The sequence below is a fragment of the Lepus europaeus genome, chromosome 14, assembly GCF_033115175.1.
Source record: "Lepus europaeus isolate LE1 chromosome 14, mLepTim1.pri, whole genome shotgun sequence".
NCBI classification, from domain to species: Eukaryota; Metazoa; Chordata; class Mammalia; order Lagomorpha; family Leporidae; genus Lepus; species Lepus europaeus.
In genome coordinates, this window is record NC_084840.1 from 14242685 (window position 1) to 14267008 (window position 24324).

Genomic DNA, 24324 nt, shown 5'->3' on the forward strand with positions numbered 1-24324 from the left:
AATCAATTTTGTTTTAAGCCAATTCTAGTTCATTGAATACTTAGGAGAAGATAATGTCTCCTTTTCCACAAAATTGAAAGGTTCATTACATTTCTCACTTTATCATACATCCTATGAGAGATCTGCAGAAAAGTTAGGGTGAATATTATGAAAAAAACTATACATAGCTTTCAAAATTTTTTACACCAACATAAATTTTTTTGGTTCCATCTTCCATGGACTTTTTGAAGTCCCCTTCTACCTCTCATTTTCTTCTTTCTTACTTGATGAATTGACAAAAATGCAAATCCAGTAGGCAAGTAGTATATCCCAACCTTTGTGATAATCTTACTAGAGTAATAAACAATAAAAGAATTGCAAGGGGAACACCGTTGAGGCCATGAGGAGGATGTGTGGTGATATGAGGCGGTCTGACGTACTTCCATTTTTTGTTTGATTTGATTGTATCAAAGAAAGACTTTGTTTTTTACATATATCTTCAACTTTTTAAATCTAATATTACCCATCAATCTGTTTCCTAAATATTTACCCCTAGTGAAATGAAAACATGTATATAGATGTTTCAGGTAGCTTTATTCAAAATTGCCCCGAACTGGAAACAGTGCATTGAGCTGCAGTTGAAGAATAGAAAGGCCAAATGTGGCTTGTCCATTCAACTTAGAAAACCGTGAACAACTATACATGATAACATGGGTGAATCTCGGGTACACTGGGCTGAGTGAAAGAAGCCACGCTCAGAAGCTGTGTTCATATGGTGTATAGCCAAGAGAAAACTGTAGGGACTGTATACAGATCAATGATCATTAGATACTGGGGGAGGTTTGACTGTAAAGGGGCATGGGACCTTGTGGGCTGGTAGCGCTGTTCTGTGTTTTGGTTCTCATGGTTATGTGGTTCTGTTTTTCAAACTTGCTGAAATTATACACTAAAAATGACAATTTCACTGTGTGTAGATTGTAATTTACACTTAACAAGTGGTAAAAGTACGCAAAAGTAAAAAGCATATAGATGAATGGGCATTTGGCCTGTCGGTTAGGCTACCAGTTGAGACACCCATGTCTCATATTGGAGTGCCTAGGTTCAGGACCTGCCCCTGGCTCTACTCCCTGCTTCCTGCTAATGCACACTCTGGGAGGCAGCAGATGATGGCTCAGTTGGTTGGGTGTCTGCCACCCACATAGATTCTAGCATTGAGTTCCCAACTCCTGGCTTCTGCCTGGCCCAATCCCAGCTCTTGGGGACATTTGGGGAGTGAATCAGATGATAGGAACACACACACACTCTCTCTCTCTCTCTCTCTCTGGGGAGTGAATCAGATGATAGGAGCTCGCTCGCTCTCTCTCTCTCTTTTTCTGCCTCTCCAATAAGTAAATTTTAAAACGACGCCTGTGTATTCCTGAAAATAAAAAGCTGCATGAAGTAAAAAATGTACTTTTTCTTTTCTCAGAAGTCTCTAATGGGAACCTTAGAACACTTCAGTTCCATTTACCACCCTCCCATTACATATTGCTTTTCCTGTCTTTCAGTTCTAGATTCATTGTTAACTCTACTCCCTTCCATCTGCTGTTTCATATAACATTGATACAGATGATACAGAAAATGAAACATTTGAAGTGAAATTGTAGCCATGATTTCCTTTTTACCCATAAATAACTCTGTGTTTCCTAAAAACACATAATATATTATATGTAATATAATATATATATATTATATGTAATATTATATATATATATATAAAATCCCAGTTCAATTATGTGAAACAATTTGGCATTGCTACAATATTATTACTAATGTACTGACATTCAGATTTTCTCATTCATTTCAATTATCCCAGACATAGTTCTTATAGCAAAAGAAAACCTTGGGTTCTTTATATTTAGTTGTTTTTTTCTCTTTGCCCGAAACAGTTCTTCATTGTTTCCTTTTCAGACAGAGTATTGAAGAGGACAGGCTAGTTGTTTATAGATGACCTTAATTTTGGTTTACCTGGTGTTACCTCATGACTAAATTAAGGGTTTGTCCCAACTTGTATATGAAAATATCCTCAACATTACTGATTATCACAGAAAGGCAAATTCAGTCCACAGTGAAATGTCATCTCATGCCAGGCAGATTGACTGTTATCAAAAGGTCAAAAAATAAGTGCCAGTGAGGATATGGGAAAAAAAATATTTTTTTCACACTGCTGGTGGGGATAGAAATTGGTATAGACATCGTGGAAAGCAGTATGGAGCTTATTCAAAAAATTAGAAACTTAACCACCGTAGCATCCTACAATCCCTCTTCTGGGTGTGTCAGCTGGAAGTGAAATCAGTACGTAGAAGAGATACATGCATATCTGTGTCCCTGGAACACTATCTATGACAGTTAAGATGGGACCAGCTTAATGCCCATCAACAGATGAATGCATAAAGAAAATGTGGTCTAAGCATGTGTATACTAACTTGTTTTCTGGCAAAGTAAGGTGTTTTGAGGTCAGGTTACACTTTTCCAGCTCTGGCCCTGAAACTAAACATTTCTCCAAAGAGCACTGATTCCTGTAAGTGAAGAATGGTTTACAAATCAAGATTGGTGCTAGATTAGCTTAATGATTAGATGATCTAGGAACATTCATTGTTCTCTTCAATCTGATAGTTATCGTGCTGGTTTTTAAAAGCCTGCCTGTGATAACAGAAATATAAGAATGGAGCATTGATTCTAAGCACTTATAGGTAATGTTTCTGTTAGAAACGTGTCACATGCATGGTTAAGAAATCTTGGATGACTTAGGGAGTGAAATGGAGACAGGAGGGTGAGGTCAGGAGTATTCCTGCTGAATGGGGACTTCGGGCCCAGAAAAGCATTTCGCTTTGGGTTTGAGCGTTCAGCCCCCTTGAAAATTTCCATGATGTCTTTTCATTTTATAGGAGTCACTTGTCAGTAGCTTTGTTTTGGACAGGTGTATTGTTATTTTAATGTGGTTGCTTCTCTGTCTATATTGTTATTCTTAAATTATACTTGTTTTGATCAATGAAAAAGTCTTAATATTCTCTCAATATTTCAGTGTTACATACAACTGTAAGGAATACTAAAGACTTCATGAATAACCTTGAATATTGAAGGGAAATGTCATCTTGAAAAAAAAGGGAAACTAATAAATAAGTTTGGGTTAGTGTATTTCCATTCATTAGAATTCTGAAAAATAAAAAATAAAAACTTCCCCTGAAATTGTTTGTCTGGAATCTCTCTCTGGATTTGAATGCACATAGTTTCATATTTAAGATTTCATATTGGGTCAAGGATTAGTTGTGAAGAAATTGTGATGGGGCCAGCATTGTCAACACCAGTTAAGCTGTTGATTGTGATGCCACCATCCCATATTGGAGCACTGGTTGGCATCTGGGCTGCTCCACTTCCAATGCAGCTCCTTTTATTGGCCTGGGAAAGCAGTGGAAGATGACCCAAGTGCCTGGGCCTCTTCTATGTGGGATACCCAGATGGAGTTCCAGCCTCCTGGCTTCTTCCTGGCTGTTGTGACCATTTGGAAAGTGAACCAACAGATGCAAGGTGACTTTCTTTCTCTGTCTCTCCCTCTCTGTCATTTTCCCTTTCAAATAACTAAAATAAATATTTTATAAAAAAGAATTTGTGATAGCATGATGCAGTTATCAAAAGATGAATTTGGAAACGAAGAGGTCTTATTTTTTTTAAAAGATTTATTTAATTGAAATAGTTGAAGATAGAAGAAGAGACAGAGAGAGATCTCCCATCTGTTGGTTCTCTTCCCAAATGTTCACGATGGTGAGTGCTGGGCCAGGCCCAAACCCAGAGTCTGGAGCTTCATCCAGGTCTCTCACAGGGATGATGGGGCCCTTCTTCCTCTTCTTCCTCAGGCCATTAGCAGGTAGCTGGATTTCAGGTGAAGCAGCCAGGACACAACTGGAGCCTATGTGGAATGCTAGTGTTGCAGGCAGTGGCTTTACCCTCTGTGCCACAATGCTGGCCCCAAGGAAGTCTTTTTTTAATGAATAGAATCTACAGGTACCCTTTGTTTGGAATCAGATTTGTGTTAAACTTTAGATCAAGTTTGAAACTGAATTTGAAAGGATCTAGGATTGATCTTTATATCTTTCTTCATTGTTAAGTAATTTTTTTGTTGTAGAATGAAGTACTTTTCCTTAGCTAAGAACTCTAATACTAATTACAAATTCTTTTCTTTGTAAAAGATAAGTTTCTTTTTTTTTTTTTTTGACAAAAATAGTGACCATAAGTAAAATGTCTCCAATGGGTTTTATTATGGGTGTATTTTAAGCCTCATCTTGTTAAGAAACGCTTTTATTATATATGTTTTAATATATTTTGTAGCTAGCAAAGAATCAGGACAGTTATTTTGAAATGTATATTGGTTTTTTTAGGTCACTTTCTGCAAAATATGAAACTTTCAAAGATGAATTCATTGGGGATATCTAAAGAAAGAAATTAAAGCTTTGTATTTTGATTAAGATTTTGGCTAAGAATATATCAACTCTAATTGTTTAATTCAAATAATATTCAGGAAAACATATACAACTAGCATAATTTCATATGCTGGTAATTATCTCAGTGTTAAGTTTAGAATTCTTAAAATTTATTAAATATTGGAACTAGGAAAGATTTTTTTATTTAAACTGATGTTGTAATAGTATGTCTGCTCAAATACAATGTTATCTCATTGTTTCCTTGAGGACTGTGTTATTATTTATAATATATTATTTTCTTTAATAATTTTCTAATAGGGATTATATGAATTTTCAGCCCACTGGCAGACCTGAGTTCTTAAAACTGAACAGTTGCACCAGTGTTGTGGTGCAGTGGGATAAGCCTCCACTTGCGATGCTGGCATCCAGTGCTGGTCTCAGACCACCTGGGAAGAAGCAGAGGATGGTCCAAGTGCTGGAGCCCCTGCCACCGATGTGGCAGACCCATGTGGAATTCCTGGCTCCTGGCTCTAGCTTAGCCTACCCCTGGCTTTTTCTGGCATTTGGAGAGTGAACCCTACAAGATCTCTGTCTCTCTTCTCACGTACATTTCTTTCTTCTCTTTCTTTGCCCCTCCCCTCCATTTTTCAAATAAATACATAAGTTTTTAAGAAACTGAGTTTTAAAAATTAAGTAAGCTTTAGTGTTTATTCACAATTCACATTCCTAATTTTGTACTTATATTTTCTATAAAACATATGGCTATATACAAGAATAGGGAAAGTGTTTTTACCTTAATGTACACTAAGTTTGTGGAGATATGTGAAAATATTTGTGGTATTTGAAAGATTTGGAGAAACTGGTATGCTTAGGAAAAAAACTTTTCAGTCACATTAAGAGGCTTTAATTATAATGAAAAACTGGTTTAAGAATTACAAGACAGTGTATTAAACTCCTCTTCCTTAAAGGTTCTATAGAACATATTTTGGCTATTATATAACTTTTTATAAGTGATTTTACATCTAATAATTCACATTTGGTTTTTCTGAATTATTCCCATCCTGTTCTCTGCTTTTCCTGACACCTGCCCTATTTTTATTTTTTGTCTGTGAACTATTTGGATGGTGTTAGTACCACATACTGTTTCCCTCATGCTAAAATCTTAGAATCCACACTTTACTTTTCCATCACCACCCATATCTAAAAGTCTAATCGTTAATGACTTTGAAATCTGTCCTCTGTTTCCTGTTTACTTTCACTTTTCTTTCATTCAGCAGATGTTTACTGAGTGGTTATTGAATGTTTCAGGTACTGACTGGGGAATTTAACAGGAAACAGAATGAGAGTTCTTGCCTTGATATTGCTTAAATTATAGCACAAGTAAAAAGTAAGATACTGTAAATTGTTGAATGATTGTAACAGCTGTGTAGGCTGAAGGATTGATGATATGAAAGGTAAACAAGGTAGAGAGGAGGTGTACCACTTAGGAGAGTGTGATTAGGATGAGCCTGATTTTGAGCCAGACATGCAGGCAGATGTGCTGGGCCTAGAAGAACAAAATACAAAAGCCCTGGTTCCAGAAAGGTCTCAGGAGGTTTCAAGAACAGACGAGGAGTTCAGTGTCTGTGGAAGGTGGATAGTGAGGGACTGCACCAAGCTAATGTAGGAGAGAGAGGCGTGGATTACCCACAGGGCCCTGTAGTATTTGGCAAGGAGTTTGGATTCTATTCCAAGAGTAATGTGAGTGTCATGGTTTGATTTATGTTTTTAAAATGTCACTACGGAGAGATTGGTGGAAAGGAGAAATCAAGCAGTAGCAGATCCCAAGTGGAGACATAAAGCAAACTTGTTCTAGTGAAGCATTGGTAGTAATGGAGGAACATGGACACGTTTGAGGTACATTTTGGAAATAGAACAAACAGCACTTAATGATGGGTTTGCTATGGGAGCAGGGAGTTAGGAAAAGGGAAGACTATGAAGTGTACATTGCAGACATTTGGCTAGACCAGGTCTACTCAAAGTATGGCTGCAGACTTCTGGGAATAGGGGTTTAAGCATAGGTGTTTGGGTGGGATCCTTGACAGCCTTTATTGTGGTTTTCAGGATTACAATGATTTTCATAATAATTCTAAGACATTACCTGCAAAACCACTAGTGCCTTAATTTTAATCAATACAGTGGCACCAAGCTGTACTAGTCTTTTATTTTTTTAGAGATTTATCTATTTATTTGAAAGTTGGAGTTACACAGAGAGAAGGAGAGGCAGAGAGAAAGAGAGAGAGAGAGAGAGAGGTCTTCTGTCCGTTGGCTCACTCTCCAAATGGCCGCAACACCTGGAGCTGTGCCGATCCAAAGCCGGGAGCCAGGAGCCAGGAGCCTCCTCTAGGTCTCCCACGAGGCAGTAGGGGCCCAAAGACTTGGACCGTCCTCCATTGCTTTCCTAGGCCACAACAGAGAGCTGGATCGGAAGTAGAGCAGCCGGGGCATGAACCAGCACCCACATGGGATGTTAGCACTGAAGGTAGCAGCTTCACCCACTTCGTCACGATGCCGGCCCCTGTAGTAGTCTTTATATTCTTTATTTGCTTGCACTTGTACAAAGACAGAATGCAAGTTTCACTTAAAAAGTCCTTGATGAAGTGATAAAGAATATTATTCCTTCAAACTCAGGACTTTGAATATGTCTTTTTTTTAAGGTTTATATTATTTTTTGAAAGAGTTACAGAGAGAGGTATAGACACAGAGAGAGGTCTTCCATCTACTGGTTGACTCCCCAGATGGCAGCAACAGCTGGAGCTGTGCCAAACCGAAGCCAGGAGCTTCTTCCAGGTCTCCCATGTGGGTGCAGGGGCCCAAGGACTTGGGCTGTCCTCTACTGCTTTCCCAGGCCACAGCAGAGAGCTGGATTGGAAGAGGAGCAGCTGGGACTAGAACCAGTGCCCATATGGGATGCTGGCGCTTTAGGCCAGGGTGTTAACCTGCTGTGCCACAGTGCCGGCCCCGGATACGTATCTTTAATATGACACATGATGTAATGGGAAGTAGTCTTAAAACACTATGTCAGCAAAGCTGTGTCCAGAAAAAGTATTTGTGTGGTGGGTGCAGAGCATGCCATCTCCTGTTTCTGTGGGACACCATTTTTACTTGAAAGAACAAAAGTGTGGTTATTCAGACAGATGTTTTATAGATATTTTCATGAAAAGTACTTGTCATTTAAAGGACATTATTTGTTGCCAGTGATAAAATTGGGACTTTTAAAGTGAAATTTGGCTGGCGCCGCGGCTCAGGCTCACTAGACTAATCCTCCGCCTGTGGCGCTGGCACCCCCGGTTCTAGTCCCAGTTGGGGTGCCAGATTCTGTCCCAGTTGCTCCTCTTCCTGTCTAGCTCTCTGCTGTGGCCCGGGAGTGCAGTGGAGGATGGCCCAAGTGCTTGGGCCCTGCCCCTGCATGGGAGACCAGGAGGAAGCACTTGGCTCCTGGCTTCAGATTGGCGCAGCACGCCGGCTGCGGGGGCCATTGGAGGGTGAACCAATGGCAAGGGAAGACCTTTCTCTCTGTCTCTCTCTCTCACTGTCTGATTCTGTCAAATATAAAAAAAATTTTTTCAGCTTTAATTGCCAATATGAGAAATATTAATAATTTAGGATACTGAGTTTCTGTTCACTAGTTAATTGAAAGATGGACACCATTGAGAAAGTTTCAAAAAGAATTTATAGAGTAGAAGATACTTGTAACACAAATGACTCATGTCCAGAATATTCTTATTTCTGGTTGAAGTGTGTGATGAAGTGAAGATGTGTTTTAGTTTCCCCAACTGTTCATCCCAATTAAAGGGACTTACAAGGGACCGGCACTGTGGTGCAGTGGGTTAACACCCTGGCCTGAAGCATCGACATCCCATGTGGGTACAGGTCTGAGACTCAGCTGCTCCACTTCCAATCCAGCTCTCTGCTGTGGCCTGGGATAGCAGTGGAAGATGGCCCGGGTACTTGGGCCCCTGCACCCACATGGGAGACCCAGGGGAGGCTCCTGGCTCCTGGCTTCCGATCGGCGCAGCTCCAGCTGTTGCGACCAATTGGGGAGTGAACCTGCGGATAGAGGACCTCTCTCTCTTTCTCTCTCTCACTCTGCCTCTCCTCTCTGTATGTAGCTCTGACTTTCAAATAAATAAATAAGTCTTGTCTTTTTAAAAAAGGGACTTACAAAATTTTAGTTAAAATATGACATTTATAAAGAACTTAGAAGCACTTGGCAGTGAGTAGAATTAGGGCAAAAGTAAAAGGTCTTTGAGAGTCTCGCAGGGGTGGAAAGCCAAGACGCTGTGGCAAAAACGACCTAAATGAAAGATCTCTGTGAGTGAGAAAGAACGGGCCATCAAAGAAGGGAACACCTTTCTCCAGGGAGGAAGGAAGCTCCACTGTGATATGGCCTTGACTAAATAAGATCAGAGTTGGTGAACTCAGGAGGCTTCCATAGCCTTAACAGCTCATGGCAAGAGCCTCGAGTGATTACTGACGTCATAAATAAGAGTGTCAATTGTTAAATCAACAACGGGAGTCACTGTGCACCCGCTCCCCACGTAGAGAATTACGTGAGAATTAACGGTAAAACTACTAGTCAAACAGTACTCTATATCTTGTGCGGTTGTGTGGGTGCAGTCTGTTGAAATCTTTGCTTAGTATATACTAAGTTGATCATCTGTATATAAAGACAATTGAAAATGAATCTTGATGAAGAGTGGGATGGGAGAGGGAGTAAGAGATGGGATGGTTGCAGGTGGGAGGGAGTTCATGGGGGAAAAAGCCACAGCAATGCAAAAGTTGTACTTTGTAAATTTATATTTATTAAATAAAAAAAAATCCTGTGCAAAAAGCCAAAAAAAAAAAAAAAAAAAAAAAAGGCAAAAGTAGCTGCTGCAGACCAGAGGCTATGTCTCATTGATCTTTGCAGTTAGGGAGTCTTGTGCGGTGCCTGATGTGTAAATGATCTTCAGCATATGTTCACTGAATTCATGGATGAGTGCTTTGTAATTATAAATAAAGTATGTGTAAAGAGTAAACTTTCTTATGTAAGGACTGCCCTTTTCCTTTTATGCCAAAAAAAATGCAGTAAGCATTACAATTGAATAATAGAATAGAAGTACTAACATTTTTAGAAAATGAGGATGAGGTGATTTAAAAATATTGGGCTTGGTTATGGGGGCTTGCCATGGTATTTATATTCTCATAATGGGCAGGATAAGGAGAAGTGTTTCTAATCTATGGACAGATTGGGGAGAAGAAATTTCATCTCAGGAAATCAGATTGCCTAAGCGCGTAATGCTGTTGGAGAAGTGGAAATGGTTGAGATAGTGAATGTTTGTGTGAGCCGTACAGGCCTTGGGTAGAATGAGGTGGCAAGAATGAGAGCGTGTTAATTCTTGAAGCATCAGGTGTGTCTCTAGTGCAGGGGTGGGGAACATCTGGCCCATGGGCCATATAAGGCCTGCAAAAGCATTTGGTCTGGCGCTCCCAAGGCAACTGCAGGCAAGACTCGAAATTTGCTAAATCTATAGCAGGCCAACTTTTAAGCTGATAATTTTGTGTGGCCTACAAATACTGTTATAAATATCCAAATGGCCCTTGGCAGAAAAATGGTTCCCCACCCCTGCTCTAGTGTTTAAATGCAAAGGTTGGGTAGATGATGACTGACAGGCATTGGTAATGGTTCCATTGTTTAACTTTCAACTTAACTTTTGCAGAATTCTAAGCTGCTGTTGCTTCAGACAATGGATGCGCAGTCTCAAGGAATGCAAGGGCCCCCTGTTCCTCAGTTCCAACCACAGGTAATTGATTCTGATTATGAGGGCAGAAGAATTCGCATCTGTATTAAATGTGTGTAAGGCAAGAGTGGATTTACAGTGTCCTTAGGACATGGTAGCCCAAAATGCTAATTTTGAATTTCCAAGTTTTAGAGTTACTTTAAAAATTTTGATTTGATTTGTGTTTGTTCTCATGTACAGACATGGAAATGAAAGGGCAACTTTCGCTTTTAGCTTAGAGTGACCGCTAGGCTTTAAGGGTTAATAGCAGGCTTAGGTGCACAGGAAGAAGAGAACAGGTGGGGCTGTGCCCAGGTTTGGGCAGTGCCTGTGTCTCTTGTGCCTGCCTCTCTGCTCTCGCAGGCAGACATTGGTTTGTGCACAACAACCTTTATTGTTGCTTTTCTCTCCTGTCAGTAGTGCCCTGCTTGTTTCTTCTAACATAAAATGAAGTAAAACGAATGCTTTAGTAAAAATGTAGATGCACTATTGAAATATATTATTTAGCATCTAGCATTCATGAAGAGTGCTAGCTGTAGAGTTTGATAGGTAATGACAGGTTAAATAACAGGATGGGGGTACCTCTTTTTTCTTTTGTCATTCTCTTTTTTCTTGTTGTCATTCATAAAGACTCTTTCTCAGTATGGGCTTTGAGGCCTTCTGCAGTAGGTCCCATATACACTTTGCCAGCCTTGTGCCGTTGTTTTTGCTTGCTTAGTGTTTGTGAAAGTGTTTGAGGAACTGATAGAAATTCTCTCAACTGAGTTCTGTAATCAAATGGGTCTGGGAGAACTGAGGCAAACACTTGTCACTATGGCAGAATGTCCTCCTATCTAGCTAGCTAGCTAGCTCGTTTCCTCCCTCCCTCCCTCCCTATCTGTAGCATACTAATGTGCATTGTGAATTTGGGAGAAGGATAGTATGAGGTATGTCTTCCACACTTACTCATCTGTGGAATCGTATTTCAGTGCAATGTTGGCTTCTGCAGAAGCACAGTTCAGAAAATACTGCCAACAACAACAAAACCCTCTCTTTTATACCCTCCATCTGCCTCCAGCTTTTCACATCCTGCCCATCCTTCAAGGACCCTATAAAATACCTTCTCTGGAGCAGGCGTTTTGCTCAGGGGCTCCAGTGCTGACTGCCTTGAACATCCGCATCTCATGTGGAGCACCTGGCTTCCAGTCCTAGCTCCACTGATTCTGGTTTCTGCTAATGCAGCCCTGGGAGGCAGCCATGATGGCTTCAGTAGGTGGGTCCCTGCTACACCTGTGGAGACCTGGATGAAATTCCTGGCTCCTGGCTTCAACCTCGCCCAACCCTGGCTGTTGCAGGCATCTGAGGGGATGAACCAGTAGATGGAAGATCTCTGTATTTCTCTCTCTCTCTCTCTCTCTCTCTCTCTCTTTCTGCTTCTCTGAAAAGAAAAACTTTTTGTTGCTTTTTTAAATGTCAGTTTTAACATGAAGCATTGTATGGGCTTCGGAGTGTGATCCTTTTTCTTGGAAACTCTGATGCATTACTTGTCTCTCTTGTGATGTCCCTGACAACTTGAGGTGGAAATTTTGAGGTACATGACCGTGTGTTGTCTGTCTCTGGTGCCCTGTGGCACTTTAATTCTTCACCCAGAGCAGGGAATCAATGCAAATACGTAACTAGAACTCCTTAAAACAACCAGGCTTAAATTAGCCTTTCCTTAATAGTAGTTCATTTTGTTTTACTTATTGAGTTCTCTGTATTGAGCAGAACTCCTTTAAATAAGGCCAGTATTTCTATTTTGAGAAGTTTTTTTAAAATATGCCATCTATATTTTGTGTTAGAGTCGTAAGTTACATTGCCAAGATCATGATAAACAACCTCTTGTATGTAGACATATCTTAGTGCCAATTTTACACACATCCACAGGCACTGTTTTTGTTATATTGCTTCTGGTGAAGACAATAAAAGGACACCTCTAAAAATTAGGTAGTTCATGTTACGATTTTGGAATTCACAGGTTTGAACAGCCCTGTGTTTCAAAGAAAAAAAAACATAGTCCTTTCATTTTTGTCTCCTGCTGATTCACCTCCCAGGAGAGGTCGGAGCGACAGTCGGAAGCAAAAATGAAGATAATTATTTTCCTGGGAGACGCTTGGCCGCCACACAGTGTAAATTTCAAAATTATAGAAATGGTTCTGCTTTTCTTTTCACACTGTTCCTTTCGCTTCTGCCTCCTGCTGCTGCTCCCGCGTGGGCACACCTCTGTCTGTGGAGATAGGCAAGTGTCAGCCAGGCTCTGGCTGCCGCGGCAAGTGGGGGAAGGGAGTCTCTGCCGTCAGACTGATGGTGTGAGACAGTGAAAGGAAGATTCCTTGACAAGAGCTTATAGGCGTTTTTGCTTATTAAGTCTTTGAAAAATGTTACTGCTCTCGGTAGCATCATTCTAAAAGACGGGGAAAGGACAGCCTCTGCTTGGGTTGACAACCTTCTTTGCTTTTGTTCCACACCATTGGCCTGAATAATGGGGGTGATATGGCAACATATGGCTAGCCCAGTGACTTCTTTCACTTTGGTAATGCTAATGGAAGCCTGGCCATAAACTGAAACTGAGGGAGTCAGCTTTCCAAGTGTCAAATACCAATTCCCTTTTCTAATGATGAGTGATGTATGCTCTTGGCATAGCCTTTCCTTTCCTTTTCTTTTTCTTTTCTTTCTTTTTTTTTTTTTAATGGGAGGTAAAGGTAGCAAAGTTTATTAGGGTAGGGACATCCGTAAAAATGGATGGGCACCTCTCCAGACAGGACCTGAGAGAGAGTGCCCAGTCGCTCAGACTGGGGGAGAGCGGGGCTGCATGGGTGAGCCTTTCCTTTTCTTGTTTCAAGATGACTACTCTAACCCCATAATGCATAAATGTGGTCTCATTTTTAATGTAGTACGAGTTCCCTTTAAGTTTTGGAATGTGATATTTATGTTTTTTTTTTTTTTTTTGCATTACCCTCATTCTCTCAGATTTAGAGGCAGTCTTTTTTGTCAGCTTTCCTTCTTCCTCTCCTTCCTTGATTCCTTCTATTAATGTATAAGGTACTAAAATGATATTTTGGTTAGATTGTTATCCTATGTATTTTCATTGCATTTGAACTCTTGTTTGTGGAACAGTGAATTTGCCTTTCTTAATTTTTTTTTAAACTCAGACTTCATAAAAGTTGATGATAAAGAAGTAATGAAACATTTAGTTTTTACTATAAGACTAATTTTAGATTAGTCTTAATAAGACTAGTCCTAATAAGATTATTTTGATTCATGGTCATTGAATAAAGAGGTCCAAGATACATTCACCTCTTTTGTGTAAAGTTAAATATAAAACAATAACAATCAGTGCAGTCTGAAGTTTTTGGAGGCTTAATTTTAATAATAATCAGAGGGTAGTTTATGCTTTTTTTTTTTTTTAAAGCCAAGTGGAAAATAGCATAGTATTTTGACTGCCTGTGAGGGACAGAAGATTTCTCAGATCTTCAGGTAGGAAAATAGACATACCTTATTTTTACAGCTTGGAAAGTACAAGAACCATGGCCTGGAGCCTTCCAACTCTGCCTGTAAGATAGACTAACCATTCCTTTAAGCTTCATGGGAGCACAAACTATTGTCTATTTGTGATATTGTATACTTGTGCCATGAGTGTGAAGAGATGAGATGAGGTTTACCTTGAACAAATTCAGTGTACTTATTAAGGTTCATTTAGGCTAGCAAGAGTAGCTCCCAGTGGACTGTCTTGAGTGGGTATGATTTGGGACTTGATAACTATATTGCCTTCCTCTCTCTTCCAGAGCTTCTCTCTTTGTAAAATAAGGATCATTGACCTTGCTTCTTCTGATAAAGTAGTTTTCCCAAATGGCATTGAGTAGAGCTCTCATTTAAAAAAAAAATTCTCCATTCTTGATCACTTTCCTTGATTGAGCATCTTTGTTGATGTTGAAAGAGGAGAATGGGTGATAGCTGTTTTGAGAAAAAAAAACTCTTGTCATAGTTTGAATTAATGGCCATGAACCTCAAGTAAAGCCTAACGCTGTTCAGTGGTGATATCCTTAGTCCATTCACTTCCCACTCTCGTCACTCCCAGTCTCTGCTACCCCATATCTTTTCTCAGCGCAAGGCCTCAGCATATCTTCCCCCATCCTATTCTCAGCTCATGTGTTTGCTTCCTATTTCACTAGAAAAACAATCAGAAGACAACTTTCACAGTTTCCTCTCTTGGAGACCCCTCTTCTGGAATCTGCACTCCTGTGCTCTCCTTGTTTGTTGCTTGCAGATAACTGGCCACACTGTTTTCAGAGGCCAGATCCTGTTTCCATCCCCTGCTGAGCTCCTGTGTTCCATCCCCTGCTCAACTCATCCCCATTTTCTGGGTTCTTGCTACCATGGTATTATTCCTTCTAAAAAACAAACAAAGGAAAAACTCCTAAGCGAAGTTTGCAAAGTTGCTTTCCCATTTCTTCTTGTAGCAAATGCCTAGGTTTATCTGGAGTTCTGTTTCCCATTTCTCCTTTTTTCCTAACTTCTTTCTCCTCCTCTGTGCTACCTAAGCCACTGTTGCCAAGATACCCAGACCTGGCATTGCTCAGTCAAGGGACCAGTTCTCAGGTCTCATCTTATTTATCAGCTGCATTTGATAGAGTTGACCGAACTCTGAAGTCTTTTCTTCAGTTGGCTTCCAGGGATCTTGTTTTTCACTTTCCTTGGGAGTCCATCCTTCAGTGACTTCTCCTCAGTTCCTGAGCTTCTTAACATTGGTGTGTCCCAAGGCTCAATTCTTAGACTAGATAGATAGATGATTGATCGATGGATCGATCTATCAATCTCAATTTCTTCTAGTGTTTTGATTCTATGCTGCTGACTTTCAAATGTATATTTCAACCTGGCCCTCTGTCCTGAATTCCAGACTCATATTCAGTTGATTCCTTGATATAAAATTCGCATGTCTGAATCGTAATGTGATTGAAAGTGAACTCTACTTATTTCCTCCCATCTCTTCTACTCTCAGTTTTCACTGTCTCAGTTGGTGGCAAGCCCAGGATTCCAGTTGCTGATGCGCATACTCTCATATTACAGCCTTTCTTGACTTCCTCATATTTTTCTCATCTCAAATTTAATTTAACAGATACCAAAGACTCTGTCTTTAAATAGAAACTCTCTGCCTCTCAAATAAATAAAAATTTAAAAAGTATGTTTAGAATTGGAACAGTTCTTGCTTCCTCTGTTGCTGTCCGTCTGGTTAGAAGTTACATTCATTCGTTGCTTCTCTTATTTCAGTAGCTTCCTAATTGATCTCTTTGCTTTCAGCATTGCCCCCTTCCTCTTCAGTCTGTTTCCAGCCTAGCAGTCAGTGACCCTTGTAAAAGTTCTGTCAAACCACGTCTGTTTAAAAACCTATCAGTAATTTTCCATCAGGTTGCTCACTCATCTTCTTCAAGTACATATTTAAATATCACCTTCTTTGAGGAGTCAGTGAGAACTGAACCTTTCTACCCACCCATTATACCTTCCCTGTTATAGTTTTCTGCATCAGATTTTATCACCTTATCACTTTCTAGTTTGTTTATTGTTTTTCTTCTCTTAGAGGCTGAACTGTATCCCTAGTTCCCAGATTGGCACACAAAGTATTAGATTAATACTTGTTTTAATGTTTATTTATTTGAAAGCAGAGTGACAAAAAAGAGCACACACACACACACACACAAAGTATCTTTCATCCATTTGTTTACTCCCAAATTATCTCAAAGGCCAGGGCTGGGCCAGGCTGAAGACAGGAACTCAGAATCCTTCTGGGTTTCCCCACATGGATGGCAAGTAATTGGGGCATCTGCTGCTGCATTCCCAGGCACATGAGCAGAGAGCTGGATCAGAAGTGGAACAGCCAGGACTCATACAGGTGTTCTGATATGGGAGGCTGGCTTCACAAGCAGAGGCTTAACCTGCTCTGCCACAATGAGTGAATACAAACTTGGTTTCAAATCAGCCTACCTTCTCTCTTTTCAAAGCACTATCTTATAAATGAAAATTAAAATATATAAACAGCTTCAGAATATCTCATTTGTTATACATGGACCCACCTGCATGCTTCATTTATCCTTGATTTTTATCCACCTCCTTGCTGTAATGGGAACATAACTCTTTCCCCCAGGACACAAACCCTTTCTAGTGGAGGCTACATAGCCCAAGTGTCAGAAACATAAACCTTCCCATGCACAAAGTCTGTTCCAGACCACCTTGCTGGGAAATGCAGCTTTGTGACTTATGCCACTCGACTAAAAGACTCTTGTCTTCCTTATTGCTGTTACCTTCTGACTTCCTTATCACCTTTATCACTCCTCACATTGAAAAGTTGACCACCAACTTGTTCTTTCATTTCTCTATTCTCTTCAAGGTAGGAAACTAATTCTATTATAAAAGAATCTGTAGGACGCACAATTTAATCTTTAGACCTTATAAAAGAGATGGCTAACATTTTTCTGTAATAGCATAGCCAAAATAAGAACTTAAATAATAATCTCATAGCTAGATTCACTTCGCCATCAGCGAAGTATACAGTAAGTAGAAAAAACCTCCCTTTCAGACAAAAGGGAAAGAAAGTTTTAAAGTGAGAATATAATTTTCCTCATGGGCATTGTCTACCTTAGAAAAACTACTACAGAACATGCCTGTGACTATAGACTTGTAGTTCAGGCCACCGAAGATTAGAGATGGGACACGGGCACTCCCTTGACTTGCATCCTCTGGTCTGCTTTAACACAAACCAGGAAGAAAAGAAAGCTCGGCATCAGAAGCAATGGGTGGCAGGCCTATTACTGGCTGATCTGTACAGTGATCTGCCCTCAAGGAGACCCAACAGGCCAGTCCACTGCAGTGGCTTTCAATGTGGTAAGCATGGGCTTCAGCAGAAGTCAGCTTGTGAAGAGCCCTGGCAGCTCTGCCAAGAGTTGGATCACTGGAAATGGACCTGCCCTGGAGTCGAAGGATGCCCAGGTCAGAGCCACAGATCTTACTGGCTCTAAGCTGAAAAGCCCTTCACTCAGCCCAACTTCCAAAGCGACCACTGCAGCTGAGGGGATGGTCAAGTAGGGTCAGCAACATTGCAGGCAGAACTGTAAATTTCTTGTTAGAGATGCCCCCTGTCTTTACCTGGCCAGCTCTCCTCCCAGGCCAGCCAAGTAATGAAAGTCAACAGAGTGCCTTCCCCTAGGAGGTTCACACCTCCCTTAGGATATACCCCATGTGAAGAGATAGATAGGTCTGGGCCTCTGAATTTACAAGGCCTAAAGCCCACCAGATTATTATCAAGCCCCTTCTATCAGGTTCTATTTGCCTCTCAATCAGAAAAATTACTTGTAGCTTAGACAGCACCTTTCTTAGCTCCTCTAATAATGACTCTGTCCTTTGTTCTAGACCCTGTCTAGCGCACTTGGGCCTCATTCCTTCGTAATCATAACCTCTACTCTACCACCAATGGCTCTACTCCCAACCTGTGTGTACTGATGGTCCTCTTCCCCACTTAATGCTGTATAATTGTTCAAACCTGGTAAATACCACTCTTAGGATCATTGGTTACTATCCTTACCCTGTCTTTTATGACCTTGTCTAAATATGATCAGAGTCGGCAAACTTGGAAGGCTTCCATAGCCTTGGCAACTCATGATGACAGCCTAGGATGGTTACTGGCGCCATAAACTAGAGTGTCAATTTGTTGGGTCAACAACAGGAGCCACTGTGCGCTTGCTCCTCATGTGGGATCTCTGTCCTTAATGTGCTGTACATTGTGATTTAATGCTATAACTAGTACTCAAACAGTATGTTTCACTTTGTGTTTCTATGTGGGTGCAAACTGTTGAAATCTTTATACTAAATTGATATTCTGTATATAAAGAGAATTGAAAATGAATCTTGATGCGAATGGAAGGGGAGAGGGAGCGGGAGAGGGGAGGGTTGTGGGTGGGAGGGAAGCTATGGGAGGGGGAAGCCATTGTAATCCATAAGCTGTACACTGGAAATTTATATTCATTAAATAAAAGTTAAAAAAAAAATAAAGAAAAGTTGACCACCAAAAAAATAAAGAAAAAAAAAAAAAAGAAAACTTGACCACCTAGCTCACTCTCTTGTCACCTTCTCCTGGGTAGTTGTACAGCTGCCACCACCAGTACCTAATGATTATTGAGCTCTTTGCTCTTCCGCTACACAGTCTCATTCTTTCCCAACAGAAGCCATATGGAGGCATTATTTTTCCCACTTTGCAAATGAGTAGATGAGATTCAGTCTAATTAACCAGCCTGCTGGTGATCACATGGCTAGTAAGCCATAGAACTGGGATTTGGCCCTAGCCTGTTTGACTCCTAAGCCAGCTTATTAGCTTTCATAGGGAAAGTTCTAACATGTTCTGTGGCCCATCTCATCACCCCCATTACCATGACCCACCCTGCTCTTTCCATAGGTACCTCACACTTTTAGTCTTCAAGTTGAAATTTATTGTATTTGACCCAAGGCTGCATTGTTGCTTGTGATTTTTGCTACCACCCATCCAGTTGCCCAAGCTAGAAACAAGGAAATCTCAGTCCATGTTTAGGCAGTTTCCATGGTCTGTTGGTTTGACTCTAAACTGTTCTCCACATCCTGATGGGAGCTACTCTAGTTTAGATTCTAGTCCCCATGTATCTAGATTATCACAGCAGCTTGTTAACTGGTCTCACTGTGCTGTTTCTAGTCTATTCTCCATACTACAACAAAGATCATCTTTCTAAGCTATATACTTTATTATATTCTTGTTATTCTGGTTTCTTCAGGATAAATTCTGTTTGTTTGTTTTTTTAATATGACTTAGAGGATCTGCATTATCTGGTCTCCTTTTATTTATCAAATTGCATTTTGTGCCATTCCCTATTTTGGACTCAGATTCTGTAGTGTCTTGATTATACCAATCATTTTTCCCTCTCCAAATCTAAGGTGATGAGGTGATGTTCTCAGTGACATTCAAGGACATTTAGTCTCTGGTGGAATATAAAGTAAGTAAATAAATATTACTTATAAAAATGGTTTTATGGGGGCTAGCACTGTGGCATAGCAGGTAAAACCTCCCCCTACAGTGCTGGCGCTGGTTTGAGACCCAGCTGCTCCACTTCTGATCCAGCTCTCTGCTGTGGCCTGGGAAAGCAGTAGAAGATGGCCCAAGTCCTTGGGCCCCTGCACCTGCTTGAGAGACCCAGAAGAAGCTCCTGGCTCCTGGCTTTAGATTGGCCTAGGTCCTGCTGTTGTGGCCAATTGAAGAGTGAACTAGCAGATGGAAAATCTCTCTCTTTCTCTCTCTCTCTCCCTCCCTCTGCCTCTGCCTCTCTGTAACTCTGCCTTTCAAATAAATAAAATTTTTTAAAAAATGGTTTTATGTGGCCATGAGGGAAATATAGTAGTAGATAAGATACATAAATTTAGAAGACAATAACAATGTTGTTCTGAGAAAATGAATATTATGGCGGGTTCTCACTAGAAATCTTCTTTTTTTTATTTTTTTATTTAGTAAATATAAATTTCCAAAGTACAGTTTATGGATTACAATGCCCCCCTCCCCCATAATTTCCCTCCCACTCGCACCCCTCCCATCTCCCACTCCCTCTCCCATTCCATTCGCATCAAGATTCATTTTCAATCCTTTTTATATACAGATTTATTTAGTATATATTAAGTAAAGATTTCACCAGTTTGCACCCACACAGAAACACAAAGTGTAAAATACTGTTTCAGTACTAGTTATAGCATTATTTCACATTGGACAACACATTAAGGACAGATTCCCACATGAGAAGTAAGTACACAGTGACTCCTGTTGTTGACTTAACAATTTGACACTCTTGTTTATGGCATCAGTAATCTCCCTAGGCTCTAGTCATGAGTTGCCAAGGCTATGGAAGCCTTTAGGGTTCGCCGACTTCGATCTTATTCCGACAGGGTCATAGTCAAAGTGGAAGTTCTTTCCTCCCTTCAGAGAAAGGTACCTCCTTCTTTGATGGCCCTGTTCTTTCCACTGGGGTTTCACTCGCAGAGATCTTTCATTTAGGTCTTTTTTTTTTTTTTTTCCCAGAGTGTCTTGGCTTTCCATGCCTAAAATACTCTCATGGGCTCTTCAGCCAGATCTGAATGCCTTAAGGGCTGATAGAAAGTTTCTAGTACATGAAAATATACTGTACTGAGTACATTGTTCACTTTTATGTAGCATATTTTAGATCAATGTGTGTTAAGAAGTAAGAAACAAGTATTTGTATAATGGATGCTTAGTCATAGATAAGTGAAAGTTAATTTCTAACTCTTTAGCTAAATATTGATCAAACCATGTTATATAGTTGCCAATTACTTCAGGTTATTTTAGGAAAAGACTATATTAAAGCTGTCAAATGAGAATTATTTTGAAAAATTTCAAGTGTTTGAGTTAAATTTAAATTCAGATTAACTTTCCACATTTGCATGTTCAGGCCTAAGAGTTCTTCATCTTAAATTCAGATGATTTTGAAAAGAATGAGAATACACGGTTTATCTGCTCTTTTGGAATTTCTGTTTGAATAGTCTGTTCAGAGAGATGTGGCCAGAGATGAGGCTGACATTATTCAAAGTAGCTTTTCAACTTAATTTGAAACAGTAAAAGCTCAAAAAATAGTTTTAATAATTACAATGATTAATTTATTCTATTTTTGAGAGTGAATTTGACATTTGGAAATATTCCAGCATCCTTTGGCGCCCTGTATTTACTTGGTGAATAGAATAAATGGTTTTGGTATTTTTTTTTTTTAACCAGAATGAGATGTGTTCTTAAATACAACCAATAGTTTTGTGCAGTTCACAAAATAGCATTCTAAAGGAGTGATTTCAAAGATTCTTTCAGTAGGGGAAACCTATTTGGAGTCACGCAGTGGCTGGAAGAGCATCATTGAATGTACCCTAATGTGCTCCTTCGAACTCCATCGTGATACCTTTATACAAGTTTCAGAATTTTGAGAAATATTTCTTAGTCCAGTCACATTTCTATGGAAATGTAAGTCCTTTTTGTTTTTCAGGTTAAATCTCATTCAGCCTGGGAGTACCAGGATTCAGGAGTGGAACCCTTTGCAGAAGAGTTTGATGGGATGCTTACCAGGGGATGAGGGAAGTGCCCAGAATTAATCTGCTCCAGCACTAACTAGAGCATGGGGGAGATGGACCACAAATCAGATTACCCTGAGTGATGAGCAAAGTGAGACGAGATGGCCTGGGAGCATCAGTGCTTACGGGGAAGAATACACAGAGGAGCTGGAAGGGAGCAGGAGGGCACTGCTGAGAGTGGTGATGTAGAATATGAGCTCTGGAGTCCTGCTGCCGGGCGTCAGGTCAAGAACTGCCTAGTGTCTACTGCCTAGGTGTGTGTTAGAGGGCACATTATTTCGTGTCTGTAAGTCTCTGTTTTCCTATGAAAACATGAGGAGAATAAATCTCCTGGTTTGTTCCTCTTGGAGTTGATGAGGAGTTTTTGGTATGGTGCGTGGCGTGCAGTTGGCACTCATTCAGTGTTAGTGCTGTTGATGATGAACATGCACTGCAATTGTCTTGCCCATGAAACTCTGTCCCCCTTACTTCCTCCATGCCACATTATACTCTTTAGTATCTGGTTTTTGTTGTTTACCTCCTGCCCAAACGTTAGCCTTGGTTACCTCAGTGAATGGCACCACTATCCATCCAGGTGTGCAAACCAAAAATCTGAGTCATCCTTGATCTCCCTGTCCTCAGCCCTGGTATTCAACTCATGACAGATCTTTAGCCTCTACCTCAAGCTTGTCTCTTGATTTTGCCTGCTGTCTTCACCTGCTACACTTCCCTCAGCTCTTCAGCCAAGTCCGTTAGCTTCTGTCTGGTCTCCCTGCTCCCACTGTGCTCGGCTCTCCTCTTCCATTTCCTTTTCCATGCAGCTGCACAGTTATCTTGTGAACTGTCTGTGAGAATGCAGGACAGTGCTCGCCTGCTCAAGTCCCAGTTCCTTGCTCCTGCTGTCAAGGCTCTTTCCTTACCACTGCCCGTGCTCAGAACTGCAGCCAATGCTACTTCTTGTTGTTCCTGGAGAACATCACACTCGTCCTTCCTTAAGACATTTTTTCCAGCTGTTCTTTCTGCTGTGATTGCTGTTTCCTTGTCTTTTAATCACAGTGTAAATTTACATCCTCAACAAATCATCCCTAAGTTACCCAATCTAAAATAGCCACCCACTCATTCGTATCACATTATCCTTTGTCATTTCTCTCCCTAGTACTTAACCATGCAGAATAACTGGTAGATACTGTTATCTATTTGCTTCTTGGCTTTGTTGTTACATATTTATTGTTTAAACTCCCTCCATCAATGTTTGTGGAATACATGTGTACTTTCTTTTTCTCCGTCTCTCTCAGAAAGAGGATTTTTTTCTTTCCAAGTTTAACTTTGCAAATGAAACTGGTAGCGCTTGTGGGGAAAGGAGGGAATGGTAGTCTTTAGTAATTATTCTGTTTATGATAGCCTAGGAGAATTATCAATATTTTTGGTTATATCATTTGGATGTAGTAATTGCTCTGCTGAGTAACAGAACTATTGATAATTAAATATTACAAATCCCAGCATATTATAAATGCTTAATTAGATAACTGACTTTGTATGGTTGCTCATTTTTCTTACGCTGAGTGAATTTTCTACTTTGTTTGATGAAAAGCCAGTTATCATGACTAACATTCATATTTTTAAAGTGGTATAAACACAAATAATTAAGCCTTGCTGGCACATATGGCATTTTTTGTTTGTTGTTTTTGGTTTCCAGTGAGTTTTGTAGAAAGCAATCTATGACAGTTATTTTAGACATTTTCAGGAAATGTTTTCTGGTTTTTGTAGTTTAGAGTTAAGTAACATTCTTTTAATGATAAAATACCATAGCAGGAGCTCTATTGCTAAATAAAATTGAAGGGCATTTCAAAGTTGTATTGCTTTTAAGTTTTGGAGAAATTCAACCAATTATAACAAAATGTAATTTGTTTAAGTAAGTAACTGGTAACATGGAAATTGCCAGTAAGGGATGAATTTGTAATAACAATGAAAATCTTACTAATGGTGTTAAATCTTGTAATTAATACTGGCTTGTATGTTAGATCATTGATAACAATACCTTTGGGAATTATCAGGACATAATTTTCTCTCTAGGGAGTCTGTTGAGTCCATGCTGTGACTCTTCTAATTTCCCCAGAGAGAATTATCATCATGATGTTACCCTGAATTACCTTATTGCTCAGTAAATGTCTTTGCCTTCCAATTTACAGCAAATTAAAGAAATTAATTTAGTCCTGGGAAATTATTAATTATTTAAGGGGTCTGTACCTGTGAGAATAAGAGACAGTGGCTCACAGAACGAATTTTATATAAAAAATGGAAAGGATTTATATGAAATAAATGCAGTAAACGCAAGACTGACACGTAGAATGAATTTAATTCCAATTACTCTTGTTAGTAAGAGCTGGTATTAGGTGATTAGACTGTATTGATATTGAGAAATTTGTTAATCTGAGTATAGAACACTTAACATACTATATGAGTCTTCATTCACTTTAAGGTTTAGTTTCATTAGTTTCATATTTGACTTGAATATTTATGTTTCTGAGATCTCAGAATGCTTTTATAACATGGCCTGTTAGTACATAGATTCAGATATCTCAGTAACCTAAACTTAATAATTGAACACAGGATATAATATAAATGCTTCCAAGATCAGTTTTAATTATTCTCATTAAGTGTGGAGTTGTACATATTTTGTAGTTAGTAAGTATAAAGTAATATTTTAAAAAGTGTGTAGGCTTATATTTATGTTGCCCATGTTACTGCTTTGAAAATTTTTCCAAGAGTGAATCAGTTTGAAAATATTTACATGGAAGATTTAGTATATATTTAGTTATCTTAGAAGACATTGTGTGTTGAATTAGCCAATCAGTCTCTTAGTTTTTATTTGTCACAATATCGTGGTTTCAAATCCACAGATTTATGGACTATGTACAGTTATTCTGCTTTTCAGTTAGTGATTTTCAGTTTTATTTTAA

General features: G+C 39.7%; 1 protein-coding gene across 2 annotated transcripts in view; it reads left to right on the forward strand.

Annotated features, from left to right (window-relative positions):
• NEK7 (NIMA related kinase 7) overlaps positions 1-24324 on the forward strand; it is a 153345-nt gene that overhangs the window by 50347 nt on the left and 78674 nt on the right. For both annotated transcript variants that reach the window (XM_062211552.1, XM_062211553.1), the window contains exon 2: positions 10178-10261. In XM_062211552.1, coding sequence (XP_062067536.1) covers positions 10205-10261 — 57 coding nt within the window. In that variant the 5' untranslated portion in view covers positions 10178-10204. The remainder of the gene's footprint in view (positions 1-10177; positions 10262-24324) is intronic.